The sequence below is a fragment of the Sinohyriopsis cumingii genome, chromosome 5, assembly GCF_028554795.1.
Source record: "Sinohyriopsis cumingii isolate HCF-2022 chromosome 5, ASM2855479v2, whole genome shotgun sequence".
NCBI lineage: Eukaryota > Metazoa > Mollusca > Bivalvia > Unionida > Unionidae > Sinohyriopsis > Sinohyriopsis cumingii.
This window is the reverse complement of record NC_142965.1, coordinates 5,272,024-5,294,578: the sequence shown is the minus strand read 5'-3', so window position 1 is coordinate 5,294,578 and position 22,555 is coordinate 5,272,024. Positions and strand designations below refer to the sequence as shown.

General features: G+C 35.8%; 1 protein-coding gene across 1 annotated transcript in view; it reads right to left on the bottom strand.

Moving 5' to 3' along the window:
- The window catches only part of LOC149798563 (uncharacterized), a 258,625-nt gene that overhangs the window by 6,174 nt on the left and 229,896 nt on the right, over positions 1-22,555 (bottom strand). The window contains exons 90-91 of the mRNA XM_089957207.1: positions 20,357-20,424; positions 16,921-17,183 (exon numbers count right to left, since the gene is read on the bottom strand). Of these exons, the coding sequence (XP_089813333.1) occupies positions 16,921-17,183; positions 20,357-20,424 (331 nt within the window). The remainder of the gene's footprint in view (positions 1-16,920; positions 17,184-20,356; positions 20,425-22,555) is intronic.

The window sequence follows — 22,555 nt, the reverse complement described above, 5'->3', positions numbered from 1 at the left end:
GTTGACTTCAGTCTGTATGTATCTGTACATAATCTTTGAGGGCCTAAAGGAAGATTAGATCTGTTTGTAACTAACTGAAATACCATCATTAAAAAAAGTATTTATTATTATTATTATTATTATTTATTATCATTATTACTATTATTATTATTATTGTTATTATTATTATTATCATTATTATGAAGTTAAAATGCACCTAAACGCAGGTTTACAATAATTGCAACAAAATGTTAAGTGTGGTCAAAATCAGTCTGATTCTGTGCTAGCCACTGAATTCAAGAGCTCATTAAAATACAAACAAGAAGTGACTGTTGACTTGACTCCATGTTCAAGGATTTTTAGTTTTCAAACTTGTTCGCAATTATAAAAGTGAAGCCATGATGGTGGTCAGATTTGACTATTTGGATTCAGAATCAATTACATGTAGCGAGTGGTCTTTTAGTGAAAATTCCAAGTTAAATGTCAATTCAAAAGGAGTATAGCACTTTTCAAGATGGCCAACATGTCTGCCATGTTGGAGGTCAATCAGAATGGCATCATTTGCATTCATGACCAACCACATCTTTATAATGTGTTATGCAAAAACATGTGCTGATCTGACAACACTTTCAGTAGGGGTAACCACAGCAAGAATTCAAGATGGTCATTGAAGTGGTTATTGAGGTGGCCAGTGAGGAGGCCATTGAGGTGGCCAGTGAGGAGGCCATTGAGGTGGCTATTGAGGAGGCCAGTGAGGTGGCTATTTGGAGTTTAGATCAGATCAATTTAATACTGGACTAAAAGAACAATATTAAAAATGTTGAAGTGAAATCCCCATTTTGATGTAACCATCCAACAAGGAGAAGTGACCAGAATGAGATTTTCAAGATGGTTTTTACAGCAGCTAAACTGGTAAGTTTGATCAGTGCCATTCATTTTTGAGGACAAACTACGTATCTAGAACATATTTAAGGAAACCATTATGTCAATATGATCATCTATTTAGTTGGAGTAGTTAAAACCCTATGTCAATATGATGGTCTATTCAGTTGGAGTATTGAAAACCCTATGTCAACATGATGGTCTATTCAGTTGGAGTAGTGAAAACCCTATGTCAATATGATGATCTATTTGGTAGGAGTAGTGAAAACCCTATGTCAATATGATGGTCTATTCATTTGGAGTAGTTAAAACCCTATGTCAATATGATGGTCTATTTGGTTGGAGTAGTGAAAACCTTATGTCAATATGATGGTCTATTCAGTTGGAGTAGTGAAAACCCTATGTCAATATGATGGTCTATTCCATAAGAGCAGTGAAAACCCTCTGTCAATATGATCATCTATTCAGTTGGAGTATTGAAAACCCTACGTCAATATGATGGTCTATTCCATAGGAGTAGTGAAAACTATGTCAATATGATCATCTATTCAGTTGGAGTATTGAAAACCCTATGTCAATATGATGGTCTATTCAGTTGGAGTAGTGAAAACCCTATGTCAACATGATAGTCTATTCAGTTGGAGTATTGAAAACCCTATGTCAATATGATGGTCTATTCAGTTGGAGTAGTGAAAACCCTATGTCAATATGATTGTCTATTCAGTTGGAGTAGTGAAAACCCTATGTCAACATGATAGTCTATTCAGTTGGAGTATTGAAAACCCTATGTCAATATGATGGTCTATTCCACAGGAGTAGTGAAAACCCTATGTCAATATGATCATCTATTCAGTTGGAGTAGTGAAAACCCTATGTCAACATCATAATCTATTCAGTTGGAATATTGAAAACCTTATGTCAATATAATGGTCTATTCAGTTGGAGCAGTGAAAACCCTATGTCAGTATGATGGTCTATTTGGTAGGAGTAGTGAAAACCCTATGTCAATATGATGGTCTTGTTGGTTGGAGTAGTGAAAACTCTATGTCAATATGATGGTCTATTCAGTTGGAGTAGTGAAAACCCTATGTCAGTATGATGGTCTATTTGGTAGGAGTAGTGAAAACCCTATGTCAATATGATGGTCTTGTTGGTTGGAGTAGTGAAAACCCTATGTCAATATGATGGTCTATTCAGTTGGAGTAGTGAAAAACCTATGTCAATATGATCATCTGTTCAGTTGGAGTAGTGAAAACCCTATGTCAGTATGATGGTCCATTAGGTAGGAGCAGTGCAAACCCTATGTCAATATGATGGTCTATTTGGTAGGAGCAGTGAAAACCCTAGGTCAATATGATGGTCTACTTGGTAGGAGTAGTGAAAACCCTATCTCAGTATGATGGTCTATTCGGTTGGAGTAGTGAAAACCCTATGTCAACATGATAGTTTATTCAGTTGGAGTATTGAAAACCCTATGTCAATATGATGGTCTATTCAGTTGGAGTAGTGAAAACCCTATGTCAACATGATAGTCTATTCAGTTGGAGTATTGAAAACCCTATGTCAGTATGATGGATATTCAGCTAGAGTAGTGAAAACCCTATGTCAATATGATGGTCTATTTGGTAGGAGTAGTGAAAACCCTGTGTCAATATGATGGTCTACTTGGTAGGAGTAGTGAAAACCCTATGTCAGCATGATGGTATATTCAGTTGGAGTAGTGAAAACCCTATGTCAGTATGATGGTCTATTTGGTTGGTGTAGTGAAAACCTTATGTCAAATATGATGGTCTATTCCATAGGAGTATTGAAAACCCTATGTCAAATATGATGGTGTATTCAGTTGGAGTAGTGAAAACCCTATGTCAGTATGATGGTCTATTTGGTAGGAGTAGTGAAAACAATATGTCAATATGATGGTCTATTTGGTAGGAGTAGTGAAAACCCTATGTCAGTATGATGGTCTATTCGGTTGGAGTAGTGAAAACCCTATGTCAACATGTCAATATGATGGTCTTGTTGGTCGGAGTAGTGAAAACCCTATGTCAATATGATGGTCTATTCAGTTGGAGTAGTGAAAACCTTATGTCAATATGATCATCTGTTCAGTTGGAGTAGTGAAAACCCTATGTAAGTATGATGGTCTATTAGGTAGGAGCAGTGCAAACCCTATGTCAATATGATGGTCTATTTGGTAGGAGTAGTGAAAACAATATGTCAATATGATGGTCTATTTGGTAGGAGTAGTGAAAACCCTATGTCAGTATGATGGTCTATTCGGTTGGAGTAGTGAAAACCCTATGTCAACATGATAGTCTATTCAGTTGGAGTATTGAAAACCCTATGTCAATATGATGGTCTATTCAGTTGGAGTAGTGAAAACCCTATGTCAACATGATAGTCTATTCAGTTGGTGTATTGAAAACCCTATGTCAGTATGATGGTCTATTCAGCTGGAGTAGTGAAAACCCTATGTCAATATGATGGTCTATTTGGTAGGAGTAGTGAAAACCCTATGTCAATATGATGGTCTATTTGGTAGGAGCAGTGAAAACCCTATGTCAATATGATGGTCTACTTGGTAGGAGTAGTGAAAACCCTATGTCAGTATGATGGTATATTCAGTTGGAGTAGTGAAAACCCTATGTCAGTATGATGGTCTATTTGGTTGGAGTAGTGAAAACCTTATGTCTAATATGATGGTCTATTCCATAGGAGTAGTGAAAACCCTATGTCAATATGATCTTCTATTCAGCTGGAGTATTGAAAACGCTATGTCAATATGATGATATATTCAGTTGGAGTAGTGAAAACCCTATGTAAAAATGATAGTCTATTCAGTTGGAGTATTGAAAACCCTATGTCCATATGATGGTGTATTCAGTTGGAGTAGTGAAAACCCTAATGTCAGTATGATTGTCTATTCAATAGAAGTAGTGAAAACCCTATGTCAATATGATGGTCTGGTTTTTTGGAGTAGTGAAAACCCTACGTGAACATGATGGTCTATTCAGTTGGAGTAGTGAAAACCCTGCATCAATATGATCATCTATTCAGTTGGAGTAGTGAAAACCCTATGTCAGTATGATGGTCCATTCAGTTGGAGTAATGAAAACCCTATGTCAGTATGATGGTTTATTCAGTTGGAGTAGTGAAAACCCTATGTCAATATGATAGTCTATTCAGTTGGAGCATTGAAAGCCCTATGTCAATATGATGGTCTATTCAGTTGGAGTAGTGAAAACCCTATGTCAACATGATAGTCAATTCAGTTGGAGTATTGAAAACCCTATGTCAATATGATGGTCTATTCAGCTGGAGTAATGAAAACCCTATGTCAATATTATAGTCTATTCCATAGGAGTAGTGAAAACCCTATGTCAATATGATCATCTATTCAGTTGGAGTAGTGAAAACCCTATGTCAATATGATGGTCTATTCAGTTGGAGTAGTGAAACCCTACATCAATATGATCATCTATTCAGTTGGAGTAGTGAAAACCCTATATCAGTATGATGGTCCATTCAGTTGGAGTAGTGAAAACCCTATGTCAGTATGATGGTCTATTTCTTTGGAGTGGTGATAACCCTATGTCAGTATGATGGTCTATTTGGTTGGAGTAGTGAAAACCCTTTGTCAATATGATGGTCTATTCAGTTGGAGTAGTGAAAACCCTATGTCAATATGATGGTCTATTCAGTTGGAGTAGTGAAAACCCTATGTCAATATGATCATCTATTCAGTTGGAGTAGTGAAAACCTTATGTCAATATAATGGTCTATTTGGTTGGAGTAGTGAAAACCATATGTCAATATGATGGTCTATTACATAGGAACAGTGAAAACCCTATGTCAGTATGATGGTCTATTTGAAAGAAGTAGTGAAAACCCTACATCAATATTATGGTCTATTTGGTAGAATTAGTGAAAACCCTTTGTCAATATGATGGTCTATTTGGTAGGAGTAATGAAAACCCTATGTCAATATGATGGTCTCTTTGGTAGTAGTAAAAACCCTATGTCAATATGATGGTCTATTCAGTTGGAGTAGTGAAAACCCTATGTCAATATGATCATCTATTCAGTTGGAGTAGTGAAAACCCTATGTCAGTGTGATGGTCTATTTGGCAGGAGCCGTGAAAACCCTATGTCAATATGATGGTCTATTCCATAGGAGTAGTGAAAACCCTATGTCAATATGATGATCTGTTTGGTAGGAGTAGTGAAAACCCCATGTCAGTATGATGGTCTATTTGGTAGTAGTGAAAACCCTATGTCAATATGATGGTTTATTCAGTAGGAGTAGTGAAAACCCTATGTCAATATGATGGTCTATTCCATAGGAGCAGTGAAAACCCTATGTCAGTATGATGGTCTATTTGAAAGAAGTAGTGAAAACCCTATATCAATATGATGGTCTATTTGGTAGAAGTAGTGAAAACCCTTTGTCAATATGATGGTCTATTTGGTAGGAGTAATGAAAACCCTATGTCAATATGATGGTCTCTTTGGTAGGAGTAGTAAAAACCCTACGTGAATATGATGGTCTCTTTAGTAGGAGTAGTGAAAACCATATGTCAATATGATGGTCTATTCAGTTGGAGTAGTGAAAACCCTATGTCAATATGATTGTCTATTCAGTTGGAGTAGTGAAAACCCTATGTCAGTGTGATGGTCTATTTGGCAGGAGCAGTGGAAACCCTATGTCATATGATAGTCTATTCCATAGGAGTAGTGAAAACCCTTTGTCAATATGATGGTCTGTTTGGTAGGAGTAGTGAAAACCCTATGTCAGTATGATGGTCTATTCGATAGAAGCAGTGAAAACTCTATGTCAGTATGATGGTCTGTTTGGTAGGAGTAGTGAAAACCCTGTCATAATGATGGTCTATTTGGTAGTAGTGAAAACCCTATGTCAATATAATGGTCTATTCAGTTGGAGTAGTGAAAACCCTTTGTCAATATGATGGCTTATTCCACAGGAGTAGTGAAAACCCTATGTCAATATGATCATCTATTTGGTTGGAGTAGTGAAAACCCTTTGTCAATATGATGGTTTATTCCATAGGAGTAGTGAAAACCCTATGTCAATATGATGGTCTATTTGATAAAAGTAGTGAAAACCCTACATCAATATCATGGTCTATTTGATAGGAGTAGTGAAAACCCTATGTCAATATGATGGTCTCTTTAGTTGGAGTAGTGAAAACCCTATGTCAGTGTGATGGTCTATTTGGCAAGAGCAGTGAAAACCCTATGTCAATATGATGGTCTATTTGGTTGGAGTAGTGAAAACCCTATAACAATATGATGGTCTATTCCATAGGAGTAGTGAAAACCCTATGACAATATGATGGTCTCTTTGGTAGGAGTAGTGAAAACCCTATGTCAGTATGATGGTCTATTTGGTAGGAGTAGTGAAAACCCTATGTCATAATGATGGTGTATTTGGTAGTAGTGAAAACCCTATGTCAATATGATGGTCTATTCAGTTGGAGTAGTGAAAACCCTACATCAATATGATGGTCTATTCAGTTGATGTAGTTAAAACCCTATGTTAATATGATGGTCTATTCATTTGGAGTAGTGAAAACCCTATGATAGTTACATTGTAAAGATATCTAATATCACTCACGGTTGTTTGTGGTTGCTAATGTTACTGAAGCTGACCATTTTACTGGTAATACATGGTTACCAAGCTTATATTGCTGAAGTTGATGACATAACTGGGAATACATGGTTACCAAGCTTATATTGCTGAAGTTGATGACATAACTGGGAATACATGGTTACTAGGTTATGTTAATTAAGTTGATGACATAACTGGGAATACATGGTTACCAAGCTTATATTGCTGAAGTTGATGACATAACTGGGAATACATGGTTACCAAGCATATATTCCTGAGGTTGATGACATAACTGGGAATACATGGTTACCAAGCAACATTCATGCATAGACGATCTCAAATCGGTAATGATTTTATATTGAATTTATGAAACAAGTTGAATAATGTCCAGCTTTTGTGAGCCTTGTTGAGCAAAATTTGGACATTATACAATGAGCTTTAAAAATTTAATATTAAATCATTACCCATTTGAGATTCTTTAATTCCAGAACATTTTACAAAGACAAGATCATTTTTCAACACAGAATGTCCAATGCGTGTGATGTCGCATTGTTTGATGCAGAACCCATTAGAGTACAGATGACATAACCTAAAGTGTCACTTTAACATCAAAACATTGTACTGTTGCAATATTCATGTGAAAGAAGGTTTACTGATTGCGGAAATTCCCATATTTACAGTAAAGTATTTGTGACCGAATATTTTCAGTACTTGATTTGGAACAGCAGTCTACAGAATATGTAAACAAATTTCATTTTGACTTGGAATTGCATCACATATTTACTTCGTAAATATGCAGTGGTTGGATAAACTTCCGTCAGTTTGGAGACTGGTTTATTCCACATTCTTCTGTGAACAGTGGTGGGTTTATTTACTTCTGTAAGTTAATATTTTTCATGTTATTATATGTTATACATGACATAACAAGCCCCTGCAGTGGTAAATTGGCCATATTCAGACAGACGAGACCATTTTTTCCCCAATTCCATTCATGACTCAAATAAATAAAAAAATGGTCACCAAAACGTTCATTAAAAACAAAATATTCTAAAAGCAGGGTTAAAAACAGGCTTTCCCATGATCTCAGCCATTCAATAAAGGGAAAATACTGTACAATAATTTCATGGGCTTCAGTCCAATCAGAATCACATAAAGTGATATGTTCACATGTTATTACACCAAAAATATTAAACTGCACACACTATAGGCAAAATATACCAACTATGTCATAAATTGAGATAATAACTTAAAGTCCATTGTAATAATGGGGAAGGAAAGAGATATGATGTAGTTTGTCTATAATTATCTCATATCTCATCTTGCTAGTTTGTATTTTTTGCAAGAATTTTGTTTATAATTGTATGTAATTTCAATTTAAGGATAGTTAGTAATCTTTAAAAAGCAATACAGCACTCAAAATAACTATAATCCTGCATCAGGTCCTTTTCCTGTTCACATATTCAAATTTGATGAGTAGTCCCATTCCACTATCATTACCAGTGCTACTGATACACACCGCCTCGGTGGCCTAGTGGTTAGAGTGTCTGCCTTGGATGCAGGAGGCCGTGGGTTCGATCCCCGGCCAAGTTATACCAAAGACTTACAAAAATGGTACTAACAGCTGCCTCAGCATTAAGAGGTTAGTGTTAGGACTGGTCGGCCTGGTGTAAGGATAATGTGACTGGGTGGGACATCATGCTACATGTCTGCAGCATGATGCCCCAGTGCTAGACATCACTATAAACTGTCATACTGCAGACACTGTAGCGATATGGCTGAAAAATTGTTAAAGCTACATTAAAAATCTAAATCACACACACACACACACACACACACACACACACACATGCTGCTGATACACAACTTGACCTGAGCTGTCTATCCTAACTGACAAGTCAAACAGTATACATGGTTTGATAGAAAATTGGTAAATGCTGCCTCCATAATGCATCTCGACTAGTCCAGAGTTGTCAATCCACTTTGTTCCACATCAGCACCCATGGCACTGATTTGATGACCCAATGGCTCATGAATCACTTCTGCACTTAAGTGTCTCTGATTTGGTAGTTTATAGCATTACTTTTACATCACTGTAATTTTGCTTTAAATGTTAAGACAAACTGATCAAAGGAAGAGAGAGAGAGAGAGAGAGAGAGAGAGAGAGAGACACAGAGACAGAGACAGAGAGACAGAGAGAGACAGAGAGAGATAGAGAGAGAGACAGAGAGAGAAACAAAAGTCTTGAAATTATAATCTTATGTAGGAGGGTAGGTAACTTATACAGCTAACATTATTGACTTTAGTGAACTAGGTCTATTAATACCAAATCAAAAAATCATCAGATTTAAGCACCAATGATGATAAAACATGCCATAATAAATCTTGTACCTATAGTAAATTAAGCCTACATACCAAGTTTTATTAAAATCTGATTTTGAAAAACCACCACTGAGGTAGTAATGAACTCAGTTATTCAGAAGCTATATCAGTACATTTATTTCACACAGATTTCTCTCACTGTCAAACTTGTCTAATGTCATGATTCAGAAATATTCTCTGTAATGGTGTCAACCTTGGCAAAACAGAAGCCAGATTATGTCATAAATATGCACTGATGTTAGTGACAATCAAACATGTCCAAAATTTATTTTATGTATACAAGCAAACCTATCTGATAAAAATCAATGAAAACTATACTGTCTGTAGGGTATTTAAAAAATATATTGTCTGTAGGGTATTTAAAAAATATATTGTCTGTAGGGTATTTAAAAAATATATCACCTGCAGGATATCTAAACAGAATATCACCTGTAGGATATCTAAACAGTATATCACCTGTAGGATATCTAAACAGTATATCACCTGTAGAATATCTAAACAGTATATCACCTGTAGGATATCTAAACAGAATATCACCTGTAGGATATCTAAACAGTATATCACCTGTAGGATATCTAAACAGTATATCACCTGTAGAATATCTAAACAGTATATCACCTGTAGGATATGTAAAAAGTATATCACCTGTAGGGTATTAAAAAATATATATCTTCTGTAGGGTAGAGAAAGCTAACCAATTAGATGCCAGAGCACCCCACTTATATGTGCCGAATTGTGACTCAATACATTAGGAATGTTTGATTACTCCACAAGTGTGTGCCCCATCTTGATCAGTGAAGAGAGAAAAGATTGCTACCGTATATACTTGTGTATAAGCCCATTCATGTGTAAGCCCATTTGCATATAAGCACATTCGCGTATAAGCCCATTCGCGTATAGGCCAATTTGCATATAAGCCCATTCGTGTATAAGCTGACCCCCAAACTGAACAGGTATAAACTCTAAAAAGTGCATGACCCACGTATAAGTCAACTTACAACTCCGAGGCATCTCAAGATGCACGAGGTAAGTTCTAAATGCATCTATTTAGGCAAATTTGTATTTAAAAAAATTACATGTATACTTATCTTGAGGTTGGCGTGCAGGATTATTAAAAAGAAATGGTATAAACTTGTTTGAAAAGTAATTTAATTTTCTGTTTTCTTATTGTTTCTGCCTAATTTAGATTTGTGTATAGTTTGATCAAACGATGACAAGAATTTAGCAATCATGAGTTCCTGTAACATTACCTCTCTCTTTTGACTCTATTATTGTTTGTTTATGCATTTTTGCATTTGACATTTTATATTAGTGCACCGGTAATTATGTTTTTACTTTGCTTTGAAAATGTAAATACCTAAACTCACTAAAATGTAATCCCAGTATGACAACACAATGAACAAACAATACAGTTCGATTCAACACTTGCAATTCATTACTGAACATATTTACATAATGGTGCCACCACATGTACATTGTAGGTTTGATTACGTGCTGAATTAAGTACATCCCTTGGAGTCAAATCATGGACACCATTGTGCTAAACTTTTATGAAATCTCCAAAATACAAAATAAAGTTTCGGAAATAATGCTTTGAAAATTATGCTAATACAGTAAAAGCTGACTTGTAGTCTGCTTTGATGTAAGTGACCTTACACCATACCTGTGAACTTTCATGCCGGGAGGAAAAAAACTCCCGATTTTTTGGGGCGCTCCATGCCTACTTCCGATTTTTGCAGAGAACTCCTGATTATTACATAATGTCTTTGATTTTCATTTCTTCTAAACAAGAAAAGTCCTACATGTTCTGTTGTATCACCTGTAAATTATTGTTGTGATGAAATAATTATTATAGTATAAAGAATTTGCTTCTTCATTAAATAGAATGTTAAGTTTAAAAATTATTCACGTAAATTAATATTTGTTATGCTATAGCTCAATTCCCATGAAAGAAACTTACATGAGTGAACATCTGGCATTTTTGTACCATATATATCAATGTTAAACTGGTATAGTTACTGGTCAAAATTCCCTCTTATTACAAGCCAGTTTCAGGGTTTTAATGATTATCTGGCCTGTACTGCTGTCGCAAAACGAAAGACAAATTCACCGACTATCAACATAGGAGACGCTGAAACATCAAACTTTCCATTGTGTGGAAAGTTATGCTTGTTCAGCTAAAACACAAAACTAAAACTGATTGATGTTGATCTTAGTTGATCTATATGAGAATTTTAGCCTTTATTATTATCACTCTTCCTGAACATGTAAATTATGAAGGTTATGTGATTTGTACAAATAAACTTGCATACCTTTTCAAAAATATTACCTCAATTTGTAGGATCGCTTATATCACTGAAAATGAGTAACTCATGAGCATTTTTTCAATAGCTGAAATGTTATCTGGAAGAATGCAATTTGGTTGAAACAAAGAATAAAGCAAAATCTGCATCTATGTTTGGGAATAAGTAAGGATTTAAGTGATGCTATGCACGCTTTGCACTGTGTAAGTACTGTACATTATAGTTCAAAATGGTCTCCCTGGTAAACTCAACCGGCCAGCAAATTATAAAGTTCGTATTTACCTTTATTTAACTGCGTGTTGGAGAAATGAGAAAATATGCACATGCAAAATAATAATAAAATCAATCGTAGTACTTTATAACAGTTTAATAATTGTCGGGTCACCGAAAGTTACTTTTTTTACATGCCTATGTCTTAGGACACAGACAAAATTATTGTTTCAAGTCCCAAGATTTACAGCCATTACAGTAGTCAACAAAAAGACCTAAATACTGTCAAGTTTACACATTGGTCCGCAGATAAGCTGTCCCCCTTCTTCCAGGCCTTTATTTCTTCCTAAATTATTCAGCTTATACATGAGTATATACGGTAATTACTAATATTCTGAAATGAGAGAAAGGTTGAAATAAAACCCAAACCATGTATTATCATTATCCATTGCAGTCATATAATGTTCTACCTCTGTTCAGTTAGTAAAACTGGGATCATTCAATACTAAATTCTTTATTTTAAAATCTGAAGAAAAGAAAGAAATTACTGACACTTTAAATTCAGAGCTGTGGAAGTGTGTCTACTGCTTAGTTAAAAGAACAAGAACAATTTTCATATTAGAAATGAGAAATTGGCTTGGCATGTTATTTTCTGACAAGTGATTAAGAACATATTATGTATGCCCAAAATTGCATTTTAAATTTGCATTTTAAATTTGCATCATCATCAAAAAACATTTGACAGTCAGAAAGGCCAGTATGCTGTATTACAGTGTCTTCGATATGAAAAGTGGCAGTCAAAAGCCCAGGAAAAGAGTGTTCAAATAATTATTTTAGCACACAACTTGAATTTGTACTCAATGTCCAAAACTTCTGGCAATGTATAACTACATTTCATCTTTGGAAAATCATAATGTTTGTTTATCTCATTTCTTCCTTGGTACTGATGAGTTAAATTTATTGCTAATTTATTCCTAATTTATGCTAATTTATTACTAATTTATTTCTAATTTATGCTAACAATGTTAGTTTTAATACAGTAGTCATTGGATTAATCAATACTGATTACAAAGCAAATTATCTTTATTAGTATCATAGAGTTACATTATAAAAATCATTTGGCACATTGTGCATAACAGCAGCACTTTTGAGTAATGCAATGGCCTTAATGTTATATGATATCCAGAATCATAAACTTGTGTTTATTTAAAATGAAATTTCTTAATCTTGTTGAATAATAAAATATGATACTCATGGCAAGGGATTTGTGATATAATTATACTTGTTTCATAAATTTCAAGTGGAATGGATATGCATTTGAGAAGCTATACTTATGATAATGTCACTTGTCAGACCATATCATACAGGAACAGTATCGATGAAGGCTGGTGAAGAACAGTGTATGCTATACATATCATACTGGAACAGTATTGGTGAAGGCAGGTGGAGAACAGGGTATGTTATATATGTCATACAGGAGCAGTATTGGTGAAAGCTGGTGTAGAACAGTGTATCCTATACATGTCATACAGAAACAATATTGGTGAAGACTGGTGTAAAACAGTTTGACATACATGTCATACAAAAAACAGTATCTGTGAAGACTGGTGTAGAACAGTGTATGATAGACATGCCATACAGGAACAGTATCAGTGAAGGTTGGTGCATAACAGCATATGATATACATGTCATACAGGAACAGTATAGTGAAGATTGGTTGAACAATATATGATATATATGTAATACAGGAACAGTATCAGTGAAGGCTGGTGTATAACAGTGTATGATATACATGTCATACAGGAATATAATTGGTGAAGGGCAGAGCAGAACAGTTTATGATATATATGTCATACAGAAATAGCAGTGATGAAGGCCGGTGTGGAATTGTGTATGCTATACATGTCACACAAGAATAGTAGTGGTGAAAGATAGTGTTGAACAGTATATGATATGCATGTCATACAGGAAGAGTATTAGTGAAAGCTAGTGTAGAATAGTGTATGATATATGTGTCACACAGGAATAGTATTGGTGAAAGCTAGTGTGTGTGTGTGTGATTTAAGGATTTTTAACATAGCTTTAACAATTTTTCAGTCATATCACTATGATCTCTGCAGTTTGGCAGTTTATAGTGATAACTAGCACTGGGGCATCATGCTACTGTCATGTAGCATGATGTTCCACCCAGTTACATTATCCTGACACCAGGCCGACCAGTCCTAACACTAACCTCTTAATGCTGAGTTCCTAGCGAGGCAGCTGTTAGTACCATTTTTGTAAGTCTTTGGTATGACTCGGCCGGGGTTCAAACCCATAAGATCCTGCTTCCGAGGCAGATGCGAAAGCTAGTGTAGAATAGTTATGATATACATGTCACACAGGAATAGTATTGGTGAAAGATAGCATAGAACACTGTATGATATACATGTCACACAGGAGTAATATTGGTGAAAACTAGTGTAGAATAGTGTATGATATACATGTTACACAGGAATAGTATTGGTGAAAGATAGCATAGAACAGTGTATGATATACATGTCACACAGGAGTAGTACTGGTGGAAGCTAGTGTAGAATGGTGCATGATATACATAACACATGAATAGTATTGGTCAAAGATAGTGTAGAATAGTGTATGATACACATGTCACACAGGAAGAGTATTGGTGAAAGCTAGTGTAGAAAAGTGTATGCCATACATGTCACATAAGAACAGTATTGGTGAAAGCTGGTGTAGAGCAGTGTGTGCTATAAATATCAAACAGGAAAGGTATTGCTGGAAGCAAGTGTAAAACAGTGAAATGTTACATTACATGTTATACATACCTGTGCTCATTAACCTGACAAACAGAGATTTATACAAGTATTATTTAGATACATTTTGACACTAATTAAATTATGAAGTACAGTATTACACCATAACACTCAATGAAGCTTTGAACATCTCAAAATTTTAATTAAAAAAATGAAGTCAGTAAAATCTTTCATACATCTTTATTGAACAATTTGACAAAAATTCAGACATTAAGAAATATTCATAGATGTTCATAATTTTGTATAATTGGAATACCATTAGAATGAATCTGTCACAACTCAATAGGAAACCACTGAAATCTTTCATTATGAACAATTTGTTTTAGGACTCTAAAATACATGTGTTTTGTAAGGAAGTAACTGCTTTTCAAAAAAGAAATCCAGCCTATTTGGTAAGTAATCCTCATCCAAAGAATGCAGCAATGAAATATTTCAGGTCAAAATGAAGCAAAAGCATGGGACTTTGTTTTTATCTAAGGGAATCAGGTACCAACAGAAAAACTGGATATAAACTGGATATATCATTGTTTCATTGTTTTGCTTAAAATTTATAGGGAGTGAAAATGTACTTAACTAAAAATAAAAAAATTAAAAAAAGTTAAGAGATATATCATTTTTTTTTTCAATGCCAAAATTCTTTACATTGAAAATTAAAAGTTTTATCTGTTTTGATGACTTGGATCCTCTGGAGCCATTTACATGGAGAATCAAAATTACATTGCTGCATTTTTGTCAAATAACTTTTACAAATCTGTAAAACATCACACACTGGAGCTTTAAGTTGATTGTCAAGGCAATTCATTATATTTAGCAAGCATGATCATAGGCAATATTTTTCAAAAGACAGTAGCAGTTTCTTAGGAGATATACTTTGCTCAAATAAGTGTCAGTCCATTACGCAAGAATGGACGACCATCTGTACATCACCTGTGACTTATTCTAATAATAGTTACGGGCTTAATTTCTATTAATAGCATAGCTCTTATTCTAATAATAGCCACAGGCTATTTCTAATAATAGCCTGGGTCTGGTTCTAATATCAGCCTAAGGTGCTCTTTCACATGAGGCTGAGGCCAGGATAAACAATGTGTCTCCTGGACACTGGAACTCGTACGGTTCTCCAAAGGAGCAGACAATGAACTTGGTGCGTTCTCCAGGAAACGGGAAGTACTCATTGTTCTTGTCAGGTTTGCAAGGATCTGGAAGCACAGTGGACCTTCTGATTAGAATGTTGGGGAAGCAGATGCGGGCAACTCCACAAACCAACATGGTACATGCAGACATGCTGCTTGACATTCAGGATTGTCTGTCTATAGGCATCAGAACAACTGCTTGGACAAACAAAACTTTGCAGGCGACCATGATACATGCAGACATGCTGCTTGACATTCATGATTGTCCATAGGCATCGGAACATTCATTTCGATAAACAAAACTTTGCAGGCGACCAAGTGAATACTGACATGCGTCATAGCATTTAGGATTTATGACTTTCCATCCACAAAGATCCCTCGGCATCATTGTAGCCAAATTTTACGCATGCAAACATTAATATGCTCATGTTTTGGTATAATAAATTATTTAAGTATGTAGATTGGAAGTATTCTGGACATAAAAATGTTTGTTGTCCCCAAAAAATTAAGAAGCACAGAGCCATAACTGTTATAATCAACTGAAGCCATGCAGATATGCTGAAAATTGTGTTTAATAATCCTAGTCAGCTTCTGACGCTGATTTGCAGATGGTATCTTGAAATGTTTGAAGATTTCAAATATAGTATTCACCAGTATCTTCATCCCATCTCCATAAATCTGCTCTAATATCTTCTTCTGTAGTTTTCCTTCTTCTGATTTCTTTAATTGTGCGTTAATGCTTAATTCAAGCCATATACTGCATGCCATAAATGCTATCACAGCCCTCAATGACTGATGGATACCTTGTTCAATGATTTGGAATATAAAATAATCATACTGTGGCATACTGTAGCAGAAAAAAAAAATATAAGCCTGTGTCCCTTTGCTTATGTTTCATTTCCCTTCATTCCTGGTGTATGATTTAGAGTTACATCCCTGAATGATAACCAACGCAGAATGCAAACAGTTACATTTATCATGCGCATCATCTCAGATGAATCATATACACTGCCTAATTATTCAGCAGTAATTGCATATCAAATGTAGCACAATGTATTCAGGACATGTACAGTAAAATATTGCCCATACACAATGCATGCAGTAAATAGTACAGTAAATCATATGTACAGAATAATACATGCGTCATTAAAAATATAGTTTCTGTGATGTTTTCTGCTGAAGACAAACTAGCTCTAGTCATGTTGTTATTTATAACTATCAACTCAAAAACAAAGAAAATAGCTAAAATTGTTGCATATATTGGCAGGTAAATGGTTGTTACTCACATTCCATTTTCTTATGAATTAGAAAGTATCTCAAACATGATGTTTAAATGGCAAATATTAAACAAACATTATTAGGATTTGCATGTCTGAAAGATGGAATTATCTCAACAAATAAACCTGGTATAATGCCACTTATTTGATTCTGAAGTATCATTTCCAGTCCAATCTTGGTGGGAATAAGCACCTAATTCCAAGATTTAATAGATGATCAAAATATTGCCATCGATATGTTAACTGTTAAATTTCTATTGTTAGGGGTTCATAACTTCTACACAGTAAGGACTGTCAGTCATGAATACTCACCCCTTGATGCTGCAGTTGTGCCCCCTGATGGTGCTGGTGTTGTGCCTCCCTGAGTGACTAATACCGCTTGAGATGCTCCAGGCTGCAGTGAGTCATCAAATATGTACAGCGGTCCCACTACGATTGCTACCTTCCCAGCAACCTTTTTCCTCTCTGCATTCTCCACTAAGATACCCAGCAGTAACTGTGTCAACTCCTGCTTTTGTTCACCTCGGAAGGTTAGGTAGAAATTAATGTGCTCAGTTCCTGATGTGTAATTTTGGCTGAAATTAAGATGAGTAACAAAGATCTCAGTGAAATGCTACGGCAAATGTAACGTATCAAAAGTATAATGGTTCATATGAATGATTGTTGTTGTTGTTGTTGTTGTTGTTGTTGTGGGGTTTAATGCCATTTTTCAGCACATGATAGGCTATACATGGCGGCCAGTATTAATGGTGGAGGAAGAACCTGGGAAAACCCCTGAAAGAACCACCGACCCATGAGAAGCTACTGGCAAGCTTTCTCATATACCAACATTGGCCGAATCCGAGACTCAAACCCACGCAGACAGAGGTGAGATGGCAGTGATCCGTAACAGTGAGCGCTTTAGACCACTCGGCCACTTGGGGCCCCTCATATGAATGAAAATGTCAAATTGTAAATTTCTATCCATTTTAATATGGAAGTGGTTACAGATCTAAATATTTTAAATTTTAAATTTTAATCTATTTCGGTACCCTCTGTGGGCTCAGTGAATTAGAATAGGGTTGATGTCGTCTCCTTCATGTCATAAGAGGCAACTAAGGGAGGCAACTAAAAACGGCGTGTCCTTGAACAAGGCACTTACCTGAATTGCCTTGGCTCTAAATAACCTTATTAATGTACCACAAAACACCAATTCAAACCAAACATTATCTGTTTGTTTCCTTTTACCTGCAATTGTACAGGTCTCTTAGACCAAAGGTTCATTCTTGTTACTGTTGTTGTTTTAGTAATTGTGAATCTTGGAATTCCATTTTTAAATAATGCTTGGAGGGAAACTTCAACACAATGTGTAGTGGAACCCATAGCTGCTAGATTTATAGTTAATTACATTGGACCAGAGGTGGACAAAATATGGCAGGCTGTGACCTTGTTAATCCATTAAATTACATCATAGAGTGTGGTTTTAAAAATCACTTATCAGTCTGGTTTATGCAGTAGAGAAAGCTGTCCATGTCTGACCAGACTCAGACCAACACTTTAGACCACATGTCGACAGGCAATTATACTATTCTCCAAGTTAGTAACTTCAAATCTCATGTCTTGTGAGACTATCCAAAATGAGGAAAGAGAAACTTGCCACAAGCTTTGCTAATAGTAGTTAATGGCTTTTCGTACGAGTCACATGACACAAAAGAAATAATGTTTTCCCTGCCTCATATAAATAATACAATAAGAGTAAAAATAGCTACATGAATTTTAAAGAAATAAAAAAATGGAATAAGTACTTTAATTATAGAATGGGCAAAAAACATTTGTCATAACCTTTTGTAAAATCTATAAGACTGAACAAGGTGAGGGGAAAGATAAAGAAAGAAGACATACCCTATATATTCACTTATAAGTTGAGTCCAAGAGCAAAGTTTACAGACCTAAACCTGCTATTACAAAATGCTCAGGCTGATCTAGGTCTATTCAGTTTGCTAGGAGTAATTAGGATAGAAGAAACAAATTAGAACCTGATATGCTGGCACACTGTCCAATAACAAATCAGGGTCTATGTCATTTGGAGTTGGACTTGACTCATTAATGTAACCAGTGGCCCTATGGACCAGGTGTCAATGATTCATCAGTGTACCAGTCAATTAGGTTGATGTAATCATTGGATCTATCAACCTGCTGTCTTTGAACCTATCAATGAGCCAGTCAATAGGATGAGTGTAACCCATTGCTCTATGGACTCTGTATTAATGATCCATCAGTTAGCCAGTCCACAGGATTAATGCAATGATCTATCAGTGGGTCAGTAACTTCAGCTGATGTAACCACTGGCCTATAGACCTTGTGTCAATTATCTATCAGTGGACCAGTCAACAGGATTAATGTAACCATTGGCCCCATGGACTTTGCATCAACGATCTATCAATGCTCTATTTGTGAGTGAGACCAATATTTTACTCAACTTTTTGACCTAAATGTCAATGATCTATCATTGGGCCAGACAATAATTTATTCAACTGTTTGACACCAGTATAATTTGCAGGAAAATGTTGCATGCGATGCCAAAACATTTATCAAAGAGGGCCAGTAAAAAAAAACCACACTCAAAAATGAGATCAATATTGAGTGGACTTGAGTAATTATGTAAAAGTCTAACAGAAAACATGCTCTCCCAAGCATCTTAGGAAGCCATGCAATCTTAGAAAAAATACATTTACTTAACACACTAACAAATGCTAGTAAATGACTAAAAAAAATTTAAAAATTATATTTGTTCAAACCCTAAATTTTTCCAAAAGTTGGATTTGACCCAAATATTTTTACAACATCCCATTTGGCCATGATGTTGGCAATGGTGACACATTCAAACATGTAATTAAAGGATCACACATATAATTATATTTGAATAATATTCAACATTATTTTATGACAAATAAAACTGTTTTGTTTAAAAAAATTAACTTTTTAAATTTCAAAAATTAAAAACATGCTCTTATTATCATTAAATTCTTATGATGTTTACTTGGGAATTTCTGTACATTCATTACAGATAGAAGCTACTGAAGTACCGGTACAGTGAAAATATACTGTGATATGTACCAGTAGAAAATATAGAAGGGTATATATATATATATATATATATATATATATATATATATATATATATATATATATATATATATTAAAGTGTGTGTGTGTGTGATTTTGGATTTTTAACATAGCTTTAACAATTTTTCAGTCATATTGCTATCATGTCTGCAGTATGGTAGTTTATGTGATGTCTAGCACTGGGTCGTCCTGCTGCAGACATGTAGCATGATGTTCCACCCAGGCACATTATCTTGACACCGGGCTGACCAATCCTAACACTAACCTCTTAATGCTGAGCGCCAGGCGAGACAGCTGTTAGTACCATTTTTGTAAGTCTTTGATATGACTTGTCTGTGATGCCATCCAAAATAAATACACTGGTCAAGTTGGCTTTACATAAAACAGTGTCAGAGAAAGTTAGCTGAATTTAAAACTTTAATGCTCAAAGCTACACTACCACAACCACCAACAACAATATACTAGGAACAGGATTATCTGTCTCATCTATGTTGCACAGGCGAGACACAAAATCTCATTGATCTATTCAGCATTTTGGTTAATCTCATCTTTTTAATGGGAACAGTACATGCCAAACCAACAAAGCTAAATTTGTATTTGCCTATGACCAACATCAATAAATTTGTTCTTTATATGTACTTACAAGAAAGCCTGCACCTGGCAACCTTGGTAGTCAGGGAATCTGTTTCGCTCTCTATACAACTTTGTCAACTGTAAAACACAAAGAAATAATCAGGGAACTATCACCAGTCTAACTCTGAATCACTTACATTGTGTGGGGTAATGAACAGCTACTTGGATGTTTATACAAATATACAAAAATGAAATTCTTACATTGGAAAACATCAACCACTTCATCTCAATATACTCATAATAAAATGACATTTCAGTGACTTCAAAATAATTTCATTACAGGCAAATATCATTATAATAGATGATACATATGCGACAGGAAATGACATTAAAATGTGCAATATAATAGTTTACATGCTGTCTGGAGATATCAATGTACCAAAACATATCTACAAAATCTACAGGGCTAGCTTCTGCAAAAAAATGAACAAACTTTATGATTTTTTTTAAACAAAGATTCTTTTCAGAAAGAAACATTCAGTAAATGCATTGTTTAAGATCTTGATGACTCCCTGTACCCTCTCATACATATCTTAAAAGGCAACTAATGGAGACTGACGCTGTGTTTAGCATACTTGTGACAGAAAGGGTGTCAGTTCAAATCCTATTATGACAAAAGACCAGGTCAGCTACATAAGTGTGTCCTTGGACAAGGCACTTTACCTTTTATTCCAACTACTTTGGTTGCGAATAACTTCCTTTTGTTTCTGTGCCATAAAACACCTAATCAAACAACCCATAAACCTAATCAAACAACCCATAAACTAATCAAATAACCCATAAACCTATTTTCAAAGATTTTTCTTCAGATTATTGTAAATTTCATTCATCATCATCAGTCTCATGACCTAGTGTGGTTGTTGAGGCACTGTGCTGCTGAACATCTGACCAGTTCCCTCCACTTGTCTCGATCATGTGCCAATACCTGTGTCTTTGCAAAATGTTTCCTGGTCCATTCTGTGATGTTGTCAGTCCACTTTTTTCTCTGTCTACCTCTCCTTCTGCCACCCTGGACGCTGCCCTGCAGGACTGTTGTGGATAGACTGTTGGCTCTAGTGACATGGCCATACCATTTCAGCTTTCTCTTTTTGACGGTGGTGAGGAGGTCCTCATATTGGCCTACTTCGCGCCTGATGGTGTTACGCACTTCTTCATTTGTGATGTGGTCCATGTAAGAGATGCCAAGGATGGTTCTGTAGCATCTCATTTCAAGTAACTGGATTCTTCGTTGTAATTCTGCTGTCAAGGTCCATGCCTCACATCAGTACAAAAAGACTGAAATGACTAGAGCTCGCAATAGTCTGATTTTAGTTTTCAGACAGATATTCTTGTCTCTCCAGATGGCTCTTAGCTTTGACATAGCTGCCATTGTTTGTGCTGCTCTTGACAAAATTTCTGCTCTTGATCCCTCTTCAGTGATTATGGAACCAAGATATTTGAACTGGCTCACTGTTTCCAGTTCATGTCCTCTGACTTTAATCTTGGCTGAGATTTGTTTGCCACTATTTGTCATCAGTTTTGTCTTCTCAGCGCTTATCTCCATGTCAAATCTGGAAGATGTTTCATCCAGGTTCTTCACTAAGGTGGCTAGCTCGTCTTCACTGCCTGCAAGCCCATCAATGTCGTCTGCAAAGCGGAGGTTGGTGATGTTACGCCCTCCAATGCTGGCTGTCCCACAGTGGTTTTCCAGGGCTTCGCTCATGATGTGCTCTAAGTAGATGTTGAAAAGAGTGGGTGACAGGAGACAGCCTTGACGCACTCCCACTGTTGTCTGGAACCAGTCTCCCACAGTACCTTGGGCAATTACTGCACTGGTAGCCTTGGCGTACAGCTGCTTGATGGTATTGGTTAACTTTTGACCCATGTTATACTTCTTCGTTGTGGCCCACAATGCCTCATGCCACACTCTGTCAAAGGCCTTTTTGAAATCTATGAACACATGATAGATGTCTTGTTGGTGTTGCGAGCACTTTTCGCACAGAACCCTGAGATTGAATATTTGTTCTGTTGTGCTTCTTCCACTCCAGAACCCGGCCTGTTCTTCAGCGATTATTTCTTCTGCTTGTGGTTTCAGTCTGTTCAAGATGATCTTCAGCATTACCTTACTAGCATGGCTGATCAAACTGATAGTTCTGTAATTTTGGTACAGCTGGAGATTGCCTTTTTTGGGAAGTGTTATAATCAGTGACTGGGTCCATTGTGTTGGCCA